General features: G+C 41.4%; 1 protein-coding gene across 6 annotated transcripts in view; it reads left to right on the top strand.

Moving 5' to 3' along the window:
- Positions 1–19525, top strand: part of GBF1 (golgi brefeldin A resistant guanine nucleotide exchange factor 1) — a 137316-nt gene that overhangs the window by 18989 nt on the left and 98802 nt on the right. For all 6 annotated transcript variants that reach the window (XM_084748918.1, XM_084748916.1, XM_084748914.1 and 3 more), the window contains exon 3: positions 753–819. In XM_084748918.1, coding sequence (XP_084605044.1) covers positions 753–819 — 67 coding nt within the window. The remainder of the gene's footprint in view (positions 1–752; positions 820–19525) is intronic.

The following is a 19525-nucleotide window of genomic DNA, read 5'->3' as shown; positions in this document are numbered from 1 at the left end:
ATGCACCATGGCGGGTACTGCCAGAAACACCCTGGATTCATTACTCACTTGATTCTGAATTAAATTTTGGTCATTTTGTATTCAGAAATATTTAGCTCTTGCCAAAAATTTCAAAATCCTCCACATTCAATGGGGGAAACTGGGTTGGGCAGTGAGGTGGCTTAGTGGGCAGGCACCTGCATCAAGTCTGATGGCTTGAATTTGATTCCCAAGATCACATGGTGGAAGACAGGACCAACCCACAAGTTGTCTTCTCATCATCACATGTGGACCGTGCCATGCCACCTCCACCCTGCATGCACATGCACACAAAATTAAATATAGTAAAAAACGTTAAAAAGAAGTTGGGCATTGTGGCGCACACTTTTAATCCCAGCACTTGAGAGGCAGAGGCTGGTGGATTGCTGTGAGTTTGAGGCCAGCCTGGTCTGCCAAGAGAGTCCAGGACAGCCAAGGCTATACAGAGAAACTCTGTCTTGAAAAAACAAACAAACAAACAACAGCAACAGCAAAATGTTTAAAAGAAAAAAAAAAAAGAAACTGGGTTGTAAGTTAGCACTGAAGAACTTGTTTTAGATAAGTTCACGGTGTTTCTGAAATAAGAGAGTAAGGAGCCATGGCTAAGTTTTCTTTACTCAGAAGAAAAATTTAGTGAAGCGTTTGCTGGGATTAAGAGAAAAGTTTTGATCTTTGTTTTCTCTTTGCTATTTTGGACTAACCATTTTTTTTTTCCTTGACCTGTGATTCTCCAGGATGAAGAACGGGATCCTCTGCTGCACAGTTTCAGTCATCTAAAGGAGGTCTTAAACAGTGTAACAGGTAAGATTCCACATGCAGGAAACAGTGTATGCAACTGGTAAGGCTCCACATGCAGGAAACAATGCATGCAACAGGTAAGGCTCCACAGGCAGGAAACAGTGCATGCAACAGGTAAGGCTCCACATGTAGGCAGAATTACCTGGCCTAGTAAGAAATACATGTACTTGATTTACTGCACATGAATGTAACTTTTATTCACCAGATGTAATTGTCTCAGAGGCTCACTGCCTCCATCTGCTAACCTAGGCCTAGTCCTGGAAGTTGCTAGCCTCCGAACAATCTAATTTAGGCCTAGAATGATTTTAGCCTGTTGAATAAGCTCACCCTTTCTAGCTCTTTCTGAACTCTGGCTAGTTGGTTCAACTCAGCTATTTTGGCTCAGACTCTTCTCCAAGCTGACTGATTCAAACTAGCTTCTCTCAGCTTCTGAATGAATTGCTCTGCTTGGCCTCAGACTAACTCTAGCAACCTGTTCTAGTCCTTTGACTCATTCTTAGCCTCTGGCTAGTTCTCTCCAACCTGTCTCTGTAAAGCTTTCCCGGTAAAACTGCCTCCTCTTGCTCTCTGCTCTATTCTTTCTTAAGTCCTCTCTCTTTTCTCTTCTCCCGAGAGTTGGATGTATCCTATTCTGTTAAATCTTTCTCTGATTTGTCACTTTGTCTACCTCAATTAGACATCACTCTCAAACATGGCTGCTTCCTTCTACAGAGTAACCTTACCTTCACTGTTTGGGATTGTGTGTGCTAAGGGCATGTCTGTATTTCAGCCAGAGTAGCCATATTTCTGGATTAAAATCTCTCTACAACTGTGGGGATAGACAAAATTTTCATATAAAGGATCATATAAGACAAATAAACGAAAAACAAAAGACCATATAGTAAACACTTCAGGCTTTGTAGGCTGTATGTAGTTGTGTCTGTGGATCTCACCAATCATAGGTAAGATGTACATCAGAAGTATATATTTTCTTTTTTAAAAAGCATGCAAGACAGATTTGGCTCATGGATAAAGCTTGCTAATCTTTCAGTCTTCCTATGTTCTCAGATTCCTTTATCCATTTATTTTCCTAATCAAATTAAGTACGTAATATTCACAGAAATGTTAAAGCCACTTCTGTATTTATTATCCTTGTTGATTTTTACACAAATGTGTAAAGAAGTCATGAATAATGTTGCCCCCCTTTTATGAAAGAAAGTAAAGTGCAGAGAGGTTTAAAGTGATTTAGCTGATGGGCTGGTGATGTAGCTCAGTTTGTAGAGTGCTTACCTCCTATGGATAAACCCTAGATTCAGTCCCTAACACCCCATAAAACTAGGTGTGCTGACATGTGCTTTGCCTTTAATCTCAGCTCTTGAGAAGAGTAGTCAAGAGGTTCAGAAATTCAAGGTCATCCCTTAGCTACATACCAGTTTTAGGCTAGCCTGAGCTACATAAGAACCTATCTCAAATGAAACAGACAAGTGTAGAGAAAATCTTTTGTGTACTGTATGGAAGCATCACCTGCCAATAAGAAGCTGATGGCCTGTTAGCTCAGGCAGGAAATAGAAGGTGAGAGTTGCATCAGAGAGAGATGAACTCTGGAATAGAGTCAGGGAGATTTGCTCCTGACTCTGAGGAAGATGGATGCATGAAACTGGGGAGAGGGAACCAGCCAGGTGGCACACACAGAATAGAATAAACAGGCAAACTGATTATGAGCTGACCCGGGAAGGAGCCAAAGCTTATGGCCTAGGCATTTATAAACTTTTTGTCATTATTTGGGAGCTAGATAATTAGAAAAGACCCCCAAGCTGGGGGTAGTGGTACACACCTGTAATCCCAGCACTCTGGGAGGCAGAGGCAGAGGCAGGCGAATCCCTGTGAGTTCAAGGCCAGCCTGGTCTACAAAATGGGTCCAGGACAGCCAGAGTTACACAGAGAAACCCTGTCTTGAAAAACCGAAAGAAAAGAAAGAAGGAAAAAGAAAGAAAGAAAGAATGAATGAAAAGTAAAGACCCCCAGGAACTGGTGAGATGGAGCAGCAGTTAAGATTACTGACTGCTCCTCCAGAGGAAATGGGTTCAATTCCCAGCACCCACATGGCAGATCATAACTGTCTTAACTCCAAGATCTGACACCCTTACACAGACATACATGCAAGCAAAACACCAACGTACATAAGATAAAAATAAATATATTATTTTTTTAAAAAATAAAAGACTCACCCCATTACAAATTGTGCCCTATTTAGGGCGCCAAATGTTCAATTATGGTATTAGTAGGGGCCTTTTCTAATACCCAGCCTAGCCTCTAAATAGTTGACAGAGACCTTTTAGATTTATTCAACAAGCTTTAAGCACTGTAACTGGGTAGCTATTCATCAATTCTAACCCAGTTACGCTAGCCTGGCTACTTGCCAGCCATGTGCTCGTTACTTGCCAGCTCAGTCTTGAGTTGGCTGCTTCTGTAGTATCCCTGTGTCTTCTTGGCGAACTCCTTCTCTACCTCTTCTTTCTTCTTTATCTAATGGTTCCACCTCCAAAACTGGGAACAGAAGTCCCACCTTCCTATCTCCTGCCTAATAATTGCCTGCTCAGCTTCTTTATTAACCAATCAGAGATAATTGGGGAGCAGTGTTTACAGAACATTGATCAGTTACCATGACAATGCCCACATCTGGATTGTAACCACATTTCAAGGCACAGAATTCAGCATCTGAATACACAACAGGTCAGACCAACTCCCAACAGACAAACAAACAAACGAAAAAATAAACAATACACTTTAAGTGATTTAGCTAATTCTCAGAGGTGGAATCAAGTAAATTTTAGGCTTCTGACACCCGGTTTAGTTTTCTTTCTCATGTTTTACATTGCTTTGGTACATTTAATTAGAGAGGACTGTATATACAAAGTGCTTTTTTTTTTTATTGTATGTGTGTGGGAAGAGGGTAATGAAAGAAAAAAAATCAATACATGTGAGCTTTTTATTGCTGTTATTTATTGCTTTTAATTCACCCCAGTGTTCTTTAAAGGCAATACAAACTGAAAGGGAATGCCTCAGAACTGTGTTCTTGTGTTGATTCTAAAGGACTCTTGTCATGTAGCCCTGGAGTACTGTTAGCTAGTGGTATGTCTCAGACCGTCATTGAATAGCATTTAGACTTCAACAAATTTAGAAGACAATAAATGAAAAAAAAAGTTCTTCATTTTATGAGATACACAGGAGAAAGTTTGGAGAACATTCCTTTACTATTTTCCCAAACATGGACTGAAGTTATCTACAAAGGAACAGATTTTGCTTAATTGAAAAGACTTGGGCTGGAGAGATGGCTCAGAGGTTAAGAGCACTGATTGCTCTTCTAAAGGTCCTGAGTTCAATTCCCAGCAACCACATGGGGCTCACAACCATCTACAATGAGATCTGATGCCCTCTTCTGACATGCAGGTGAAACACTGTATACATAATAAATAAATAAATCTTAAAAAAAAAAGACTTTAAGTGTTTAGTTTATAAGTCAGGTCTGAAGGCTTACACCCATAATCCAGGCACTCAGCAGTCTGAGACAGGAGTGCCATGAATTTGAGGCAAACCTGGGCCACATAGTAAACAATAAGAACAACACATAGGTATAGTGACTCTCTTCCTTTATTACTCCTATATACACAATACAAGGTACTTTGTGTATAGATTGAGTTCCAGGAGAGTCTGGGCGACAAAATGAGGTCCTGTCATAAACAAGCAAGCAAACTGACAACCCAGGCATGGTGACACAGGCCCCAGACAGGAGGATTGAAGGTTTAAGACTTGTCTAGGCTGTAGAATGAGTTCAACCTGGGCAACTTAGTGAGACCCTGTCTCAAAACAAAAACATACTCATGTTCACTAGGCCCTGGGTCAATCCCAGTGGTACACAGACAAACCAAAAAGAACTAGCTAGAAAAATCAAATATAGGCAGTTGCTTAGTGGTTTCCCTGAGTTCTGGTCCCAATATTCATGTCAGTGGCTCATGATCACATGTAACTCCTTGAGTGCTGACTTTGCAAGGCATATGACATTACCAGTCCTGTCCCAACACTTTCCTCTTTATATTTTTTAATGTAAGCAGAGGAACAGGTACCATCTTAAGCACACACATTTCCTTGTCTCCAGTGAGGTTGGCAAAGTCCATGCCAGTTATTCTCACAGATACATATCTTTAGAAAATATTTGTTGTCAGTATTTACACAAACTATGATGATTTCATGCCCTACAATTGAAAGGACAGAATTTTCATATTGTATCACTGAGGGGGACTTGTTTGTTCCCCTCAGTCCTTAGGGACTCTTAGGAGGGTTTCAGGGCTTCTTCTGAAGAAGTTAAAACAGATATATGGTTTTTAGAGCTGTGAGGGGTTTCTTTGTTTTTATAATTGTACAGCTCTGAAAGCATATTATTTATTTATTTATTTTTTTCTGAGAAAGGGTTTCTTTGTGTAGCTTCGACTGTCCTGGACTTGCTTTGTAGACCAGGCTGACCTCAAACTTACAGAGATCTGCCTGCCTCTGCCTCCCAAGTGCTGGGATTACAGGTGTGCACCCCCCCCCCCCATTCTGACAGTGTATTAGAAACCACTGAATAGTATACTTTACAAGGACAAATTTTATAGTATGTGAATTATAGCTCAAAATTTGTTTTTCTTTACTGTAATCAGGGTTTTGCTGTGCTGCCAGGCTTGCCTTGAATTTCTAAATTCAAGAATTTTTTAACCTCCTGAGTGTGTGTGGCTACAGAATGCACCACTGCACCTAGCTTCATAGTTTATTTTAAAAAATAAAATGTAAGGTACAAAATTAACAAATTCACATTTTTAAGGGCTCTGAACTCTTTAGGGAAGCCTTTGAGTGCAGTAATGGCCGAGATTTGGACCCATTGCCCAGCAAAGGCAGCATAAGGCTCTGCTCAGCCTCTTGGCCCACTTTGTCCTTTTATGTCTCTCTCATTAACTCAAGGAAGCACATGGCTTTTATATTTAAATTTATTCAAGCTGTAATCTTTGACATTTGAGTTAGCTTTTAGTACAGTTTTGCATTTATAGTAATATATATTATGTATTTTCTCTATCCCCAAAGAATCCCTTTTAATCTTTTCCGGATGCAAATTTCAGGCTGTCTTGTCCCATCTCCCCTCTCTTGCTCTCTTTCCCCTCCCCCCACAGAGTGTGTTTGATCAGGTGTGGCAGGAATATCCACTGTCAAGCTGCGCCCTTTATATTAGTCAATATTATCCTTTCCCCCCCTCCCTGTCTGTCTGCTCCTTTGGGCTTTCCCAGTTGATTTATAATTTTGGAATTCTCATCGGAGTCTGTAATACAGTTTGTTCATTATTTAACCAAAACCTGTTTAATGAGCAGAGAGAGGCAATGTAAATGTTAGACATGTTGCAGTGATGTACCTTTGTGCTTCTCAGAACGGTGGGTAGTTAACTCTGTGCTGCCTGCAGGGCTGGGGTGTCCTGGCCTTAGGGGCAGAAGGGCCACTGTGAGAGTGGGCAGTGGCCCTTTTGTCCCTAAGTGGCCTTTGATCTGCCCAACGCCTGCCCTAGCTTTAGATCCCAGTGATGCGTCTCCTTTCATCCTGCTAGCAATCTTACAGGGCACTGGCAAAATCCTAGAGTTATGTTGAGGCTAGAAACTGTAGTAAGATTTGTAGCATAGCATGGGCCATAAAAAGGAAGGTCGAGGTCTGAAAAGAGATGACAGGTGAGGACATTTCTAGCTCACATAGTCTTTTATTAATCTTTGATTAATTTTTTTCCAGACTAGATAAGTCTTTGCAAGTCTCAGTGCCCACAATTTAGTGCAGTTTTATGGCGTGAGCTTCATCCTGTTATGATTTCTGGTGTTTGGCTGTGCTTATTTTGTATGCAGGTTTAGGCTGCCCTTTTCCTTGGTCTTCAAGCACCTCCCCCATTTGTATGTGTTCATGTGTGTACACACACATTTGTAAATTTACATCTTTACAAAGGGATTATTTGCAAGAAAAATTTTGGATTTACAGCAGAAAGAAATACTCTAAAACTACCACAACAAAAATTTCTTACAGAATTTATTTTGGTGCTGGGGATTGCACCCATGGACTTGTACATGTTACAGAAGTACTCTACCACTGACCTGCATCCCAGCCTTGTTTTTATTTTGTTTATTTATTTATTTTGACAAAGTCTTACTATATAGCTCAGAATTCTCTTACCTCTACCTCCCAAGAGAAGGGATTTTAGGTGTTTGCTACTATGCCCATCTGGGACCACCTCTTAATGGCATTAAAGCCTCAGGGCCAGGCTTGAGGAAGACTTCTGTTTTCTAGTTTTGTGCGTACATTTTCACCTGTGGCCCTGTGTGTGCTGTCTTGACTATCAGATTATTAGACTGGTGTGTCCAGTACAACACCATGGAATTACTCTACCTTTTTGGACCTTTTGTTTTTGCCATTCGCTGAGATTTGGATTCTTTCTTTTCCTGGGTATTTGGGTTGCTTCTTACTAGTATTTCCTGAATATCTGCTATGAGTTAGATGTTTTCCTTAGGCATTTAGTCACTGTAATAACTGAGAGAGTGAGCACCAAGGTGTGTGTGTAGAACCAAATATTGTGTTCTTGCAGTTCTGTTGTTACACACCAGTGGTTGTGTCTGACCACCGAGAAGCTACTGTGACCTCTGTTCTGTGCCTTCTGATCTTAACAGATGTGGATGAGAACAGTTTGTGGCCGCCTTCCTTCCCTTCCTTCCTCTCTTTTGACTTGGTCTTACTAGTTGGCACAGGGTTGTCTTCCCATTGCTAGGGTTACAGGTTTGTGTTGCCATGTCCAGCTTGCTGCCATTTTTTCTTGTTCCTTTGAGTAACAAACAAGTCAAAGAGAATGAACAAAAGTCGTATTTTTCCTGGCTTTCTCATGTAAAGCTGTTATAGCCAAAATTTAGATGTTTCTGAAGGCATCAGTGGGTTGCATAGAATCTTCTTAGGGATGGGATATTTCTCTACTGAGCTAACTGGGATAGCAGGAATTGACATACTTGAGTTTAAGAGGGAGAAGCAGGTGCCTGGCGAAAGTGAATGTGTTAGGAGTTATTTAAATATAGTTTATCTTGGACAAACACACCTGTAGGGTACAGTCTGTCTCAAGCTTTTGAATTCAGAATCTGAGCTAGGAGGTTTGAGTACATCTACCCTCTAGAGGTTTCACAGAACATTTAAACAGAGTCTGGAAGCCATCCGGGGAGGAACTATGACTTAACACCTGTCTGGCCTAGGCCTCTTAGAAATAGCTGCCTGGGTAGAAAACAACTGCTCAAGAGTGCCCTATACCTCAGGTTTTATTTGGAAGAGGAGGGAAGGAGAAGAGATTTTAGGAGTAATTGTCAGGAAAAAGATTGAATACATTATATGGAAAAAATGCTAGACTTATTTCCTATGTTGATTGAACGTATATACTCATTTTTTCTGTAGATATGTATAGTTTGGGGAGTAGCAGAATAACATATCATTAGCCAACATGTGAAGAGTGATAAATAAGTCACTGACTTGCTTCACTGGGAACTGAAGTATAGCTGACTTTATACTGCTTTGTGGGTTCTTTTTTTCTTCTACCCTTTTCTGCCCCTAACACTAGATAAGAGAGAAAAAAAGATAGAGGGGAAAGGGGGTAGTGTTCCTGCTGATCAAGAGCGTCAAGTTCCTTGGGGCAAGTTTGAGCTTTGCTGTGGGAAAGATTAAGCTTTGTCACAGGTGGAAGCAGTCTTGGCGGGCTTTACCCTTGGGGCACACCATGAATACCTTGTGAGAGACTGTTTGGAGCCTTCCTGGGCTTGGAATTCAGGAAGCCTACCTGGGAACCCCACCGTGGCTATTGTTTTCCTAATTGACCCTCGAAGGGAGGAGGAGACCGCCCTTTGCATGTGACTGGGAAGGTGGTGAGGAAAAAAAGAAGAGGTAGAGAGGAGGAAGGAGAAGGCGCGGAGAGAGAGGAAGGGACCGGACCAGCTCGTGAGACTGAGATACCTAAGGACCCGTCCTGCCGAACGGATTCCAGGAGGTTTTAATCTTCTGTCCCTTTAACCTTTTTTTCCTTCTTGTATATGCTAGTTGGGTTGTATAATAAAGTTTAATTGTTAATAAACAAAGCCAACATCTGGCGCCCAACGTGGGGCCCGATGGGTTCCACAATCCCTAATGATATGAGAAAAGATTCAGTATTCCACGAGATAAAAATGTTGTTTCAGGGTATTGGCAAAATTGCAACTGCTGTTGCAAAACTCTTTCCTGCATTATACTTAGAGGGAATTCTTTGTTTTCTCATTGTCCTTTTATTACAATATTTCGTGCTTAAAAGGATTAGAAGACAGGCTAATGACATAAAAAAGCCGGAAGGGTCAGTAAGTTCTATCCTTTTAGAAAAGATTACAGATATGACTGGATAGATAAAAAGGCTGAGGAATAAAAATAAAGAGATGGGAAAGCGGATAAAATTTTTGGCATTTGGTAGTGATAAAAGACAAAAAATAGAGAGACCGGAAAGCCAGAAAAACCAGGAAGAGTCAATAAGCTCTTTCCTTTTGGAAAGAATTACTGACTTGACTGAACAAATGGGCAAAATGCAGAGAAAACTGGAAGGGCTGGAAAAGCAGAAGGTACCTTTGGTTAAAAAGGGTGGAGAAGGTCAGAAACCAGAGGCAAAGGAAGCCAGACTGACCAAAAGGTCTTTGGAAGTAAATGTACCAGTGGAGGATACCTCCACAGTCACCCAGGCACCTTCAGCTTTTCCAGTCACTGTAAGACATGTAATCGAGCCAAATGGTGCTGAGGGTCATGACGAAATAGCCTGGTGTCCTGTAGACATGATAGATTTAAAACATTTTAAGGAATCCGTCGTCAGATATGGTATGCATTCTAACTTCATTAAACAAATGTTAAACAGCTGGGCCTATCAGAATAGACTTGTTCAGGGTATCTAATTTCTTCTTTTCATTTCTATGTGTACAACAATCTGTAACCAACAGCATCTACCACCAACTAGCAGCCCACCTATGGGGCCTCTAGCATTCATATATCCTCTGAAAACTCCCCAGAATTTCAAATGTCCTGGACTTACTTTGTAGACCAGGCTGGTCTTGAACTTACAGCGAACTGCCTGCCTCTGCCTCCCAAGTGCTGGGATTAAAGGCGTGTACCACCACTGCCCAGCCAAGACTCTTGAGAATAGATAGCTGAGTATGGTAGTGCATGCCTGTTATAACATGGGAGGCTGAAACAAGTAGGTCATGAGTTTGAGGCCAGCCTGGGTTATACACTGAGTTCTAGGAAAGGATGGATTCATAGTGACCACTGTCTTTGAGGAGAGCAGAGAGGGGAGAGAAAAGAGTTCTATGCAGTCTTGTTTCTTGTGGGTAAAGCTCTGTCTTTACTCACCATAATACCTGACACACAGGCTTCAGCATCAAGTCTGGCTAGTAGGAATGAGTGTTTCCACTGTATATATCATAAGGAGACTTGTAAACAACAACAGCAACAACAACAACAACAGCATAAAGAGCACTGTTAATATATTAGTTCTCAAAAATAGAGGAAAAGGTACCCAAGTACTTTCTAGCATAGTTTGTAGGCATTGTAGCAGGGTGGTCTGCGTTAGGTGTCAGAGTTATTAAGGTTGCTTTCGCTGCCTTGTCCTCTTTAGCACATCTAGCTCCTAAGGTCGGATATGTCTCTCGGGGTATATGCCCAACTTGCTGCATCAGCAATCAGTGGAGTAGAAAAGAGAGAAAGCCCCCTGCTCTTTGGTTTTTTAACAAGGAGGCAGGCAAATTCCATTTCTTCCATACCCACTCAAACTCAGGGCAAATGCCAAAAGGATTTCAGACAAAGTCAAATGTTTGAAATCCAATCAATGTGTAGTTTTAAGTAGGAAAGAGATAAAGTTTGTTTTAGCTCTCTACCTGACTCATGTTCATAGAGCCTTAATTGACCATCACCCCAGTTTCTGAAATAGTATGGGATAGTTTTTTTCCCATTCCTGATGACTATTAGAAGAGAGTTAGATATATAGCAAAATATAAATTAGAACCCTTAGCTCAAATCACCTTAGAAATTTGTGGAATGTGGGGAGCTCTGGCTCCTTTATGTTCTCAGTTTTGCCTCAGGAAGTCAACAGAGAGCTATTACCTTTGGGGTGTGGTGTGTGTGTGTGTGTGTGTGTGTGTGTGTGTGTGTGTGTGTGTGTCCGTCCTTTGTTGCATAACCTTTTAGACTTAGATGGACAAGTGCCCCTGGATGCCTGCTGGCTGGCTTCTCATTGAAAGTCTCTTCTGGAACACCAGCCTTCTGTTAACCACTGCTGCCAGTGTAGGCCAAGTCATGAAGGGCTGCCACAAGTGTGCAGAGCACCACTGACCTTCCTGTTCCACGCTTAGTGTGCAATTACTTGTCAGTGTGGAATTCACATTGTTGCCTCAAGTTTCTGGCCTAGTGTGAACTGTGGGTATTTTGGAAGTAGCCTCATAGACTGTACATCAGAGGGCAATAAATCAGCACTTGATTTGGTGGAAAGGCAGGACCAGATGGAGTGTAGGAGGAAGAGCTTTCTGTAGTCACCCATGCAGCTGCTTCCGTGTATCTCGCATCCCGGAAAGCAGCTTAAGAACTGGAGGGTAACAGTAGATGGGGACTCTGATGGGAGAGGTAAAGGATCAAAGCACTTCAGTGTTGCTAGGGTTGGCCTTGGGTTGGGAAAAGTCCTTTAAAAATAGGAACAAACAACAATTCCCTGATATTGGTAAGGGTTTTTCCATTAGTTACTTTTAAGTAAAATAATTAATTGGCAGAAAAAAAAAAACTGGAGGCGAAAACCTCACTCCACATGAAGGTTCATTTTCTTTGAGTAAACAACAGTTTACTCCAGAACACTGGTACCTGAGGCTGGAGAAGTGGCTCAGTGGTTAAGAGTCCTGGCTCCTATTCTGGAATTCATTTCCCTGCACACACATGGTGGCTTACAACTGTCTGTAACTCCAATTCCAGGTGAACCCTGGTACCAGGCATGCACGTGGTGCACATAGATGCATGCAGGCAAAAGACACATATAAAAAAACAAAAGTAAATCTTAACAAAACAAGACAAAACAAAACCAGGGGGCTGGCAAGATGGCTCAGCAGGTAGGAGCAGTGGCTGCTCTTCCAGCGGACCCAGGTTCAATTCCCAGAATCCACATGGCAGTTGACATATCTAACTCCATGTGACATGTCTAACTCCAGATCCAGAAGATTCGACACCCTCACACACACATATGTGTAGGCCAAATACAAAATATGCATTAAAAAAAGATAAATTGCTGGGCGTGGTGGTGCATGCCTGCAATCCCAGCACTCAGAAGGCAGAGGAAGGTGGATCTCTGTGAGTTCAAGGTCAGCCTGATCTACAAAGCAAGCCCAGGACAATCAAAGCTGCGCAGAGAAGCTTTGTCTTGAAAAACAAAACAAAACAAGACAAAAAAAAAAAAAAAAAAAAAAAAAAGAAAGAAAAAAAAGAAAAGAAAAGAAAAGAAAAGAAAACACCCCCCAACAAACAAAGGAACAAAAACAGATAAATTAATAATAATAAAAAAAAGTATTGGCACCAAATTGACTTAACAAAATAGGAACTGAGCTAGTGTCCTGACTGTCTTACTGAGAGCTAGAGTGATATTTCAGATTGCTTCCCATGGTACATGGTATGTGCTATCTCTTCCCCAGCTTTAATTAATTGATATTTTTGTTATTTTGTATGGATGTGGAGTCACTTTTCTTTTCCACCTTCACCTGGCTTCCAGTTACCAAACCCAGGTTGTCAGGATTTGCCAAGGATTCACCTTGCTAGTTCGCCTCCTGACTACTGCTTTTTATTTTATTAAAATTGTTTTCAATTATATTTATTTAGTGTGTCATAGAGAAAATAATAATTTTCTAATTCTATTATTCATTCTACATTTACTAGTTGGCATTCTCTGGGAACAACTCTTTTCCTCTTTAGCTGGAGAATTAACCAATTTCCACTAGAAAGGCATGTTAAACACTTAATTCTTTGGTGTTAATATGTATTCAGAACAGGAAGTTTGTATTAATAATGACCATTATTGATGTCAAATTTGGTTTTCTCCTTATTTGACTTATAAATACTTGATTAGTCAAAGTTTATAATTAATCAGGTATTACTGGTATTTAAATTGCTTCAAGTTTAACCATCTTCAAACTGGTTACTTTTTTCTATTGACATGACTCCTTTGAATACTTCATGCTCTCTGATAAAGCAAGTAACATTAATGGGGAGGTGGGGGGATAAAGTAGAAGCTACTGGTGTATCATGTTATTAATAAAGGTTAGTATTATTTTGTTTCATTTAGAGCCTGGCTTATGGGGCTAAGGAGATAACTCAGTTGGTAAAGTGTTTGCCATGTGAGTCAGAGAATCTAAGCTTGGGTCCCCAGGGCCCAGGTAAAAAGCAAGGCACAGTGGCACGTGTCAGTAGTCCTAGCTCTGGAGACATGGAGCAGGACTCTTGGGGTGTGAGGGCCAGCCAGTTTAGCCAGTTGTTGAGCTTCAGGATCAGTGGGTACCTTGTCTCAAAAAAATAAAGAAGAGATCAAGGAAAATAGCCAGTACCAACCTCTGACACACAGACACACAGACACACACACACACACACACACACACACACACACACACACGCTCAAAGGAAAAAGAAAGAAAGAAAGAAAGAAAGAAAGAAAGAAAGAAAGAAGGGTTATAGCACAAGCTCAAAAAAGTGGGCTGGAGTGATGGCTCAGCAGTTAAGATCACTGTTCTTCCAGAAGATCCCAGTTCAAATCCCAAGCACCTCCATGGCAGCTCACAACTGTCTGTAACTCCAGAATCTGACACCCTCCACAGACATACATGCACGCAAACTACCAATGCACATAAAATAAAAGTAAATAATAATTTAAAAATACTCAAAAAAATTGGAAGCCTGGCAGAGTGTGGTGGCGCATGCCTTTGCTGTGAGTTGGAGGCCAGCCTGGTCTACAGAGAGTCCATGACAGCCAGGGCTACACAGAGAAAGCCCATGGGGGTGGACGGGGTGGGGGTGGGGGAGTGGGAGCCTGGCAGAGAGAGTTTGATTTAATTCAACATAGTCCTGGCCCTGTTTTGGACTTGCAGTGTTATCTCTTGGGCAGAGAATGCAAGAGAGTGTTGTCAGGGTGCCCCTCCCACTATGTATTTATTTCCTTTTCTCTTTCTTGCTGGGAGTAGAACCTAAGGACATGCTAGATGAGTGCTTACCACTGAACTGCGCTCCAGACTCATGCCCTTTTCCCATTTCTGTGAGGTGCCAGAGTCCCTTAAATTTTGGGAACCAGGAGGGTATTAAATCTGAATTTCATCTCTATCAAGTTACTTTCAGTAATATTTTTATTTAGATGGTAGTTTTTGGATTATCCAGTTTTTGCCAGCAGGGATTACTTTGAGCCCATTTTGCCATCACAGTCCTGGAGCATGTGAGAATGAATGCTCTTCCCTGAGGAAATGAGGGGTGTGGATGTAATTATGATTGATGTGTCACTTGATACTTTGCACTTTATTCCCTTTTAAGTGGTAAACTGCAAGTTAAACATCATATTTGACATGTCTTCTTTTTTTAGTCCTTTAGTGGGTCAAGGAAAGAATCATTTGTGTCTGTCTGTCTGGTCAGTAAATGTTTCTTTGTTGTCATTGTTGTCCTCTTTCTCCTCCTCTTCTTCTTGTTTTGTTTTTTGATACAGGGTTTCTCTGTGTAGCCCTGGCTGTTCTGGAACTTGCTCTGTAGACCAGGCTAGCCTCAAACTCAGATATCTGCCTGCCTCTGCCTCCAGGGTGCTGGGATTAAAAGCAAGCGCCATCATTGCCTGGCTAAATAAATCTTGAGTACTGACTGTGTCAGAAACTGAACTGCATAGTGGGGACTTGCTTTTCTTTTGTTTTTGTTTTTGTTTTTTCTAGACAGGATTTCTCTGTGTAGCCCTGGCTGTGCTGGACTCACTTTGTAGACCAGGCTGGCCTTGAACTCACATCAATCCACCTGCCTCTGCCTCCCAAGTCCTGGAATCAAAGGCGTGCGCCACAGTACTGACAAAGGTACTGTTCTTATGAAGTTTATGGTCTAGCTAGCTAGCTTGAGAAGCTCTGGGGTCTGTGGACAACTGGGTACTAGTTTGAAGTTTGTCCAGTTTCCATTTGTGACCTTAGGAAATTATTGTAAACTCTGATTTACAGAAGAAGTTCTAGGGTGATCAGGACAATAGTGGTTTTTCTGAACAGCCCTGGTGGTGGGATGGCGTGGTGCTGTTCAATCCCAGTCTCCCTCTTTCTCAGCCCTGACTGAGCATTGGCCACAGGAATGGCTGTTTGTATAGAAGCTTCATTAGCTGCTTTAGGACAGTGAATGTTTTAGGCCCGGTTAGTCCATTTATACTGGCCTTTGGTTAATCTGAGATTTTAGACCTGAGCTGGCTGTCATTGCATGAGAGGATACCATATTCACAGCTGGTTATCTTTCCCAAGAAAGTTTAGCTTTGCATTTGAGTCCTTGAAGCCCTGGCTTCTGAAGTTTGAAATTTAGGGCATGAAACAAAGATTTTTTGCATTTTTTTTTTTTAATTTTTATTTTTCGAGACAGGGTTTCTCTGTGTAACAGTCCTGCCTATCCTGGACTCACTTTTGTAGACCAGGCTGGCCTTGAACTCACAGCAATTCACCTGCTTCTGCCTTCTGAGTGCTGGGATTAAAGGTGTGCGCCACTGTGCCCAACTAAAAGAAAGATTTTAATAGCTAATAGTAAAGATTTTAATAGTAGAAGTGCTAAAAGAATGAGGAAGCCCTTTTGTTCAGCTAGGGTTTAATAGTCCTAGCTAAGAAGTAACATATGGTATTTTAGTATTTCTTTAGCCAGGGATTTCATGTGAGAAAAGAAGCATCAAAACCCTTGCAATGTTGAAAGGCCAGTGTTGGGTGGGAACATACCATGACCAGGACTGCTTAATTATGCGTAACCCTTGCCCTCTGTAGTGCTTACTTTTCTGCTGTGATAAGATACCAAAGCAGCTTATAGAAGAGCTTTATTTTTGCTTATAGTTCTAGAGGTATAATAGCAAGACCTGGCCTGTGCTTGGTAATTTATTGTATTCTGAACATAAACTATAGTTCTTCTTCTTCCTTTCCTCCTTCTTCCTCTCTCTCCCTCCCTCCCTTTCTTTCCTTCTCTCCCACTTTCTCCTCTCTGGTGTAAATCTTCATCCATGGTTCATTGTTAGTACTCACTATAGGTAAACATATTTTATGAGCAGGCCTGATGACTTTGGTGGAGGATCCTAGTTCCCCCATCCAGGAAGAGACATCCTTGGTTTAGCTCACCTGGACAGAAGGTTGTAGGGGAAGCATTTGCAGGGAAAATGGACTTTCATGGTAGAATCCAAATAAGGCTCATTAATCCTCCCAGCTAAGCACCAGCTTAGCATCTTAATCAATCTCTTCTCAGCGTTTAAAGACTCATTCTGTTTTCTAGGGTCTATGAAGACAAAAATGAAGAGAGCCAGCTTTGGTGGAAGAGTTACTTGTGTAGGGAATGGGAGATATTGCCAGGGTCTTACATAGACTGCAGGCTCAGGTAGTAACACAAAACTGGATTGTGTGTGCAGACTGAAGGAAGATCAAGGAAATGTTTATGTCAATACAGTTTTTCTCCAAAAACCAGAGGTAAAGAGGAAATTGGCTTGTTTCCACACCAGAGGTTATGTCAACCCAATTTATCTAATTGATGTTAAGATATTTTTCAATCAGACCACCTAATAATAATAGCTTTTGGAATCTTGCTTTGAAATGATTTTGTTTATTGAGACAGGGTTTTGTTTTGTAGCTTGTGTTGGCCTTGAACTTACTCTACAGCTCAGGCTAGCCTAAACTCATAGTAGTCCTCTTGCCTCATCCTTCCCAGTGTTGGGATGACAGGCTTGTACCAACATGTCCAGCCAGTAATTTCTTTTTTGTTGTTGTTGTTGTTGTTAGTTTATTTGTTTTTTGTTTTTTGAGACAGGGTTTTTCTATGTAGCCTTGGCTGTCCTGGACTTGCTTTGTAGACCACACTGCCCTTGAACTCATAGAGATCCACCTGCCTCTGCATCCCTGAGTGCTGGGATTAAAGGTGTATGCCACCGTACCTAGCCCAGCCAGTAATTTCAAACTAACAAAAACATTGTAAAATTAATACTGAGGTTTCCCATGTTTCCCTTTTGCTAGTTGATTTTATTGTTTTCTTTTTCACTATACACATATGTGTGTGTATGTATGGATATATATATATAAAGTATTTGAGAAGTAAACCATGTACACCTTGATACTTTAGTGTATGTTTCCTAAGAACAAAGATATTTCCACTTAATCTAAGTAAAATGATCAAGTTCAAAAAATTTAATGATTCAATAATTTTCCATTAATATTTGTCTTAGTTAAGGATTCTATTGTTCATGATGAAGCACCATATCCAAAAGCAAATTAGGGAGAAAGGATTTATTTCATCTTGTGACTCTCGTGTCACACTTGTTTATTGAGAGAACCAGGGCAGGAGCCTGGAGGCGAGAACTGAAGTGGAGGCCATGAAAGGATGTTCCTCATTGGCTTGTTCCTGGTAGCTTGCTCAGGACCACATGCCCAAGGGTAGCATTGCCCACCGTGGGCTGAACTCTCCCTTATCAATAAAGAAAGTGTCCAACAGATGACTTGCCTCCAGGAAATCATGTGGAGACGTTTTCTCAGTTAAGATTTCCTCTTCCCAGACATGGCCTAGGTTGTATCAAGTTGACAGAAACCAACCAGGACAGTTAATTACTTGTCAACTTGATACACAGTCACATCACTATTAACTATACCCTTTATGTCATGTTTTTATTAGTATCACAATATAAAACGTTCCAACTCTTGAAAGTCTCACAGTCTTTAAAAATTCACTTTAAAATTTTAGTCTCTCTAAAATATTCAAAGTTGCTGTGCAGTGGTGGCGCACACCTTTAATCCCAGCATTTGGGAGGCAGAGGCAGGTTGATCCCTGTGAGTCCAAGACCAGCCTGATCTACAAAGTGAGTCCAGAACAGCCGGGGCTACACAGAGAAACCCTGTCTCAATACTACTACTATTACCACTATTACAACAACATAGCCATGTCTCAATGATGATGATGATAAATAAAATATCCATCATCTCTCTAAACCTCCAAAGTTTCTCTAAAAGTTCAAAGTCTCTCAACTGTGGGCTCCTATAAAATCAAAAATAAGTTTTAAGTTTACTTCAAGAATTAAGAACCAGGACACAATTACATTCAAATCAAAGCAAAACTCCAAATTCAGCAGTGTGAAAAGTTCAGTGCTTGATGTCTGGGACCCAGTCAAGATCCTCTGGCTCCACAGGGCAGTTCTTCTCCGGTGCCTGGGCTCATGACGGCTCTACTCACAGCTGCCGTCGTCCTTGGTCTTCTGTCTGTGGGACTGGCATCTCCAAAATGACATTGTCTCTGCTGCAGCTGTGCTCAGCCTTCACCAAAAGCCTTTTCTGGGCTCTCTTGAGGGACTTTGACCCCGCCCCAGGCTGTTAACCGCAGCTTCTCTCCATGACTGCTTCATCCCTGGTGCTTCTACTTGAGCTGAGCCTGCACATTCACAGAGCCAAGTCTAAGCTGCTCACCATGACGCACCCCTTCATGTCTTCAAAACCCACACCACCTGGGAAGCTCTTACATATTACTGAGTTCAGCTGCCAGCATGAGGCACAGCCGTGGTCCCCTCTAGAACACAACACTGAGGAAACACTTCCCAGAAGATTTGCTTCAATAATGCTTGTCTCTTCTTAATCACAACTGACTCTTCAGCCCCAGATGACATCATCAATTGTCCAACCGTCCCAGCAAAGCAAAGACTTTACTTTAGATGTTCTGGTCTCTTGTCAGCAATAGCCCAATCTTCAGCCTCAGAGTCTAGAGACTTTTAATCTGTGTCAGAAAAATTTATAGACTGGGTTTGTATATCCATTGTTCATCTCAGCATTATCTTATTTCCTTCAACATCTCATTAAGCTCTGAACACTCATTTAGTGTCTTTTCTAGCCCAGAGTTCTAAACTCTTCATAATGACTCCCAAAAGGACATGCTCAGTTCTTTCCCAGCAGTGCTTCACTCCTGGTACCAATTTATGTATTAGTTACTTTCCTCTTGTTATGATAAAACACTGCGACCAAAAGCAACCTGGAGAGCAAAGGGATTATGTCATCTTGCAGCTCTCAGGTCGTACTCCATCACTGAGGGAAGTCAGGGCAGGAACCTCAAGGCAGGACCATGGAGGAGTGGCCTTACTGGTTTGCTCAGCTGGAGCAGTAATATATATCTCTTATACCATCCGGTACCACCTGCCCAGGGTGGCACTTTAAACAGTGGGCAGGGTGGCCTCAAACTCATAGAGATCCTCCTGCCTCTGTTTCCCAAGTGTTGGGATTGAAGATGTATGTCACTATACCCAGCTATGACACTGACATTTTTTATAATTATAGATCAGATTCATACACCTATTGTCTATCTACTCTATCTGTTCCTCCCTTTTACTTTTTCCCTTTTGATAGTTCTCATTTAAAAAAATTTTTTTTTAGTATTTATTTTTTGTTTTTTGAGA

Source organism: Acomys minous (assembly GCF_964271855.1).
Source record: "Acomys minous genome assembly, chromosome: 2".
Taxonomy (NCBI): Eukaryota; Metazoa; Chordata; class Mammalia; order Rodentia; family Muridae; genus Acomys; species Acomys minous.
The sequence above is the reverse complement of the archived record's forward strand: the minus strand, read 5'-3'. Positions and strand labels throughout refer to the sequence as shown.